This window comes from Aulostomus chinensis, chromosome 18 (genome assembly GCF_037954235.1).
Source record: "Aulostomus chinensis isolate RoL2024-O1b breed Wild chromosome 18, RoL_Achi_v1.0, whole genome shotgun sequence".
In the NCBI taxonomy this organism is placed as follows: Eukaryota; Metazoa; Chordata; class Actinopteri; order Syngnathiformes; family Aulostomidae; genus Aulostomus; species Aulostomus chinensis.
In genome coordinates this window covers 11,856,951-11,862,741 of record NC_141337.1, presented here as the reverse complement: position 1 = coordinate 11,862,741, position 5,791 = coordinate 11,856,951, and the positions used below count along the sequence as shown (strand labels likewise).

At 40.9% G+C, this 5,791-nt stretch overlaps 1 gene segment (V, D, J or C); it reads left to right on the top strand.

Moving 5' to 3' along the window:
- The first annotated feature begins 1,416 nt into the window (after positions 1-1,416).
- LOC147245164 (immunoglobulin heavy constant mu-like) lies at positions 1,417-5,791 on the top strand. The segment is given in 8 exon segments: positions 1,417-1,526; positions 1,744-1,858; positions 2,738-3,016; positions 3,123-3,413; positions 3,536-3,835; positions 3,937-4,260; positions 5,305-5,438; positions 5,644-5,791. Coding segments are annotated over 6 exon segments (1,311 nt in total).

Here is a 5,791-nt window from a genome sequence, read left to right as displayed (position 1 = left end):
GATGAACAGCCTGGGGATTGAAGACTCTGCTGTTTATTACTGTGCCAGAGAGCCACTGTGGTACAGGAAGCCACAGAGCCTGACACAAACCCCTGCAGACCTCCCTGTCACTCATAGACAGTGGTGGAAACTTGTTGCACAAAAACATTTGGATAAATACCCCAAGTTCAGATTCTATTAGCACTTTCACCAACATCTGTTCTTGGCTCAACCTGTGTGAAAGTGCAACAAAGTCTGAAAACAATATTTGACTCAGAAGGTGGAATTTGGGCTTCAGTGACTTTGCCTTGTCCAGCATTTCTTCATGGTGACTCCAGAAGTCACAAGCTACATATTTTTAGCTTAAAGCTAACAGAGACAGAACGCTAGCAAACTATCCAAAACGTCAGTTTACAAACTCTCAAACACATCGTCCCAAACATCCCAGGTCCTCTTGATCCAGGTCACTCACTCATCCACTCACACTTTGATTTGAGATCTTTACACTCACATTTCCAGTTCTGCACTACTGGGAGCAAAAGTGAATGAGTGTGTTTGTATCAGCTCGTCTCAGTGGTTCACATTTGTGCGTAGGTCTGGATTCTGTAAACAAGACTGGATTACTGTCAGAGAGTATGGAAGCCCATGAGGGACTTGATTTTGAACAAAATAAAATCCATAATATAGTTTTCATGTTGAATACATGTATTTTGATTTGGGTCCAACTTCAAATGAAAACACATTAATTCACTTTGCATTTCCATTGTAACGTACTTGTGTTCGTGACCTTGGACAATATTCATTAAAAAATGAAAAATCTTCTTTAAATTAATGCTTTAAAAAGGTCCCTGGCGCTGAAATAAAATTATTTAATAGAAGTTAATATTTTAGATTTACATCGAAAAATTAACTGCCAGTCTCATTTACAATACAATTTTTTGTATAAAAACTGATCTGGAAAGAACTCCTTTTTGTATTGTAGAATTATGATAATACTACGACTACTACTGCCACTACGACTACTACGACTACTCGTACGACTAATAAAAGGAATAATAAACAGCGTCTTCGCCTGAAGTACCTTCAGGCTCAGGCTCATACTGATAATAATAATAATACACATAGTTGTGGTGGTGGTGGTGATGGTGGTGGTGGTGGTGGTGGTAGTAGTAGTAGTTGTCGTAGTCGTAGTTGTAGTAGAAGAAGAAGAAGATGCACTGTTTTTGTCCATCAACACACACACTAAATAATCCATTAACACTTGTATACATCAAGTTAAATGCAAGCACACTAACTCTAACATGATCAAGTAGTCATTATTCTGTCAGTTTCAGTTTTGTTGTAGTCCAGCCCACAGCTGGAAGTAAGTCCTCTTCATCCTGGACTGCATCAAACAGGGTTTTTGTACGAGGCTTTTTCATTGTGTCTGGCTGGGTATCACAGTGATACATGTCCATAAAAAAACCTGGAGAGAGAAAAATGACATCTTCAACATTTGTGGTCAACTAGCGAGGGCGAAGCACAGAGTCGTCATGACGACGGTAAAGGTTAGTATTGTGTTTATCCTTTTAAATCAGCAGATTGGTGTTTGAAGTTACTTTTTAATTCATATTCTACATGAGCGAATGCTGCCCTCTGAAAACAGAATCATGTTGAAGTGCTTCAGAATGAACATCAAACAACAGCCGGCTTGGTGATGGAAGAGTAACGTTCTGTCCTAGACTGAGGGTCTGTCCACTCTTCTGTTTCTGTCCTTCATTTCAGAAACTTTAAGGCATTTTATCAACGTGTTGGATTTTTGTTCAGCCACTAACCGGAGCCGCAGCGCGGTGCTACTTCGACTACTGGGGCCAGGGAACTGAAGTTACTGTATCTTCAGGTGAGTCACTTTTCAACACAATATTTGTATCAAGAGTTCATTTTTCTATTTTGGATGTGATTTCTGATTGTAGAAAAAGTTGTAATCTGTTTTTTAAATGAATAGAAAACTGAGCAGACCAGATGTTTTCAGTGCAGCTTTTTCTTAGAGAGCATTTAAAAGAGATGTTTTTTCTTTACATGTCACTGTTGCTGCTGGATTGTAACTGAATCTGTAAAATTTTATTGATAGTAATACCTCATCTTATTATGTCAGTAATAGAGTTTAAGACACGGTCCAGCAATTTATCAACACTTGTGACTGGTAAGGAGACTTCATCTGAACGTACGAAAACCTCGTGATGTTGGTGGGGTTCATTTGTTTTACAGTAAATTGAATACTGTTTATTCTCTGTGCTGCAGGACATATTACACTGAATAGAATAGAATAGAACAAACCTGAATGATCCCAGAGGGAAATTTTGACGACAATAAAGCACTCAATAAATTCAGCTCTTTTAAAAAAAATGGTACTGGACGAATACTTTAACAAAATAAAATAACTGTCGATTTTTATCAGTATAATAAAAGATTTGTCATTTCCACACACTTTTATTAGGTTTTAATTTTACATTCCAAAAAAATAAAAATACAAGTTAATACATGCTAAATACAACAAATAATTAAAATGTAAAAAACAGATCTGAGGCATAACACCGTGACTTATCAAATAATACTTATCGTATTGCCGCTCTGTTAATTTTTCCAAATTCAACAAAACAAAACAGTTTGTGGGAGCAAATTCCAGTCATCAAATGTGAGTCACAAAATCATTCTGACCAACAGCTGCTGATGCTTTGACATGTATTTTTATCTCTAAAATGTTCAAACTCTTCCCCAGAAACTGTTCGATCACCCACTTTGTTCCCTTTGATGTCCTGCAACTCGGAGCCTGGAGGTTCCATCACTCTGGGCTGTCTGGCTCGGGACTTCTCTCCAAAGAGTCTGACTTTCCAGTGGACCGATGCCAGTGGGACTCAAGTGGGTCATAGACAATATCTCGTGGGTCAAAGTGGTTCCTACACAGGAGTCAGTGTGCTCCGAGTCTCAGCCTCCGACCAGAAGTTGTTGCCTTATAATTGTTCTGTGACTCATCCTGGAGGATCCAAGCAGGTAGAATGTATGTGTTTTTAATTAAAACCTCATCATCGGTTGAAGCATCACATTTGAATTTCCAGCAGAAAAGAACGTTTAATAATCAGTTTTATGTGTTTGTTCCTGATCAGTTAGAAAATCTCCTCCAAAGGTGACTTTGGTTTCAGTGCCGAGTGAAGACTCTCAGGTCCTGATGTGTCAGACCGAGGAATTTTTCCCTGGAATGATTTCCACCAAATGGAAAAAGAATGATGCAGAGGTCAACAAATACACCGAATGGCCACCGAAAAAGATGGGAAACCTTTATTCAGCTGTCAGCGTCTTAAAGGTTGAGAAAACAGACTGGGACGAGGAAGACGTTTACACCTGTGAGGTGACACATCTGGGAACAACATATACAAAGAAGGCCTACAAAGAAGAAGGTACAAGTTATTGGCTTTATGTGGAAATATCAGCCAACAGTAAACTGGAGGTTGGTGCTGAAACAAACTAAAGTTTTCAGTTGTTGATTCTGAGCCCTCTGCTCCTCCTCCTCCTCATGCAGCTCGTGTCACAGTGACTCTGAAGCCTCCAACCGCTAAAAGCATTTTCAGCAACAACCAGGCTGAGTTGGACTGTACCATCGGTGGACCGGACTCTACCACTGTATCTCAAACTAATATCAGTTGGCAGATTGATGGAAGATCTGTATCCAGCAACATTACATCAGTACGTGAGGACAATCAGCTCAAAAAAACCAGCAGACTGACCCTTAGTCGCTCTGAGTTGGAGAATCTTGAGAAAGTTCGCTGTTCTGCAGAAGGTCTGACGCCAGTTACTCAAGATCTCACCTTCAACAAAGGAGGTATGTTGTGCTTCAGTAATCTAATCCACTGCCAGTTCACACACAAACAAGTCAGAGTTCAAATGTCAAAGCCTGCTTGGTAAACCAAATGTTTCTTTCAGACGGGACGGACCCAAAAGTGACTGTCCACATCCTCCCAGAGGAGGACATCAGCCGAGGAGACAAGGTGACCCTGGTGTGTCTGGTCTCCAGTCCTGTGCTGCAGGACTACTACATAGCCTGGTTAGTCACGGCTGGAGGGGATTCTGGGAGCTACACCGATGGAGTCACCTTCCCCCCTCAGAAGACCCAACCCGGCTACTTAGTTACCAGTGTTTACACCACCACCAAGGAAAAGTGGAGCCAGCACCACACATTCAGCTGCAACGTCTGGCCAGCCGGGGGGAATAAGTCTACCAAGTCCAGAGATGTTTCTAGTGTCCTGGGTAACTCGCTTGAATGTTGAATAGATGTGATTCAGCTTTAAGTGGGACATTTTGTGCCAACCTGCTCTTCTGTTTCTTTGTTCTGCCATGGAAACTCCTGTGATGTCACCGGTCTTTGTGATTGTAAAACAAAACAAAATATACCAGTTTGGTGTTGTTTGTCATGATGTGTCAAACCGGTGGAGTGACAGCATCGTCTTTGTCACATGTCTAGCAGCTTTCAATCACTGTGTCAACTATTTCAAATAAATGTTGCATGGAAATACCTTTGTTACATCTTCATGTATGACTTCAGCAACCAACTTAATTGGAAATCTGTTTATTTGCCATCCTCCCCAGAGTCTGACTAGAAGATACAGAGATACTGCTAGTTAGCTTAGCACAACTTGTGGTAGTGGGTGGGAATTGTTAGCATGCCAGTGTCCAAATGCATCTCATAGATAAGTAGCTGGTTTGTCCTGAGGTAATCACCCTCATCCTCTCTGACAAAGTCGGCCATCATTACCAGCAGCAACCGCTCTTCCGGTCGTCAACATTCAGTTTGTTGCCAGAAGAGACAACAAGGTTTTTGCAGTGCTGCGTCCAGTCAAGAAAATAGTTCAGACTGTGAGTGCGGTTCTAAAATTCCAACACCTCATGATGTGAAACTGTTGTTTCTTCATGAATGTCATGCACAACCCCGATTGTATGAATGCAGTCAGACTGTAGGTTGAAAAAAGTGTATTTAATGACTTGTGATTCGTTTCCATCCACTACCATTCGTCGTGCTAAGCTAACCAGAGATCAGCAGGTCTGTGGGTCTCAGCTGCCTCATGCTCACACTCAGAGGAGAGACTCTCCTCTTGACCGGCTCTGGGAAGGAGGGACAATAAACTTAGTTCCTACAAACTTGCAAAGGACCAGCTGTAGAGGGGTAAAGCTGATGAGAGGTCATCACATGACTGGAGATCATCGTGAATTATTCCTAATGCCATGTTTTAACAGGGTGTGGTGTTGTAGCTTTGTTCATGTGCACATACTTTGCATTCTTGGATTTTCCTGCAGAGTCACAGATGAGTTTTGATCTGAGCTGCACGATCGAGGACGACGAGTTCAGCAGCCTGTGGTCCACAGCCTCCTCCTTCATATTCCTCTTCATGTTCTCCATCATCTACAGCACCATATTCAGTCTGCTCAAGGTGAACGCATCCCTCTGTTATCATGCCTTGTGAATGGAGAACAGATTATTCTCTCCCTGTAAATCCTTTCAAAAATCATCAATTAATTAAAAAGATAAACGAGAAAACAGAAGAGAAAGAATCATCCAGTAAAAACTGAATATCTGTGGATTTGAACTGAAGATTTAACCTCTGAACAAAATGTTTCTGATCATTTATTTTTCAGATGAAGAGAGAATAGATGGTTTTGATGGCTGCACATCAGAAACAACAACAGGTCCTGATTTGTATTTTGAAGTTTTATTTTAAGTCAAGTCCCATAACCCTTCATACACTGACTGACTTACTGTATTTTACCTGAATAAATTATCCTT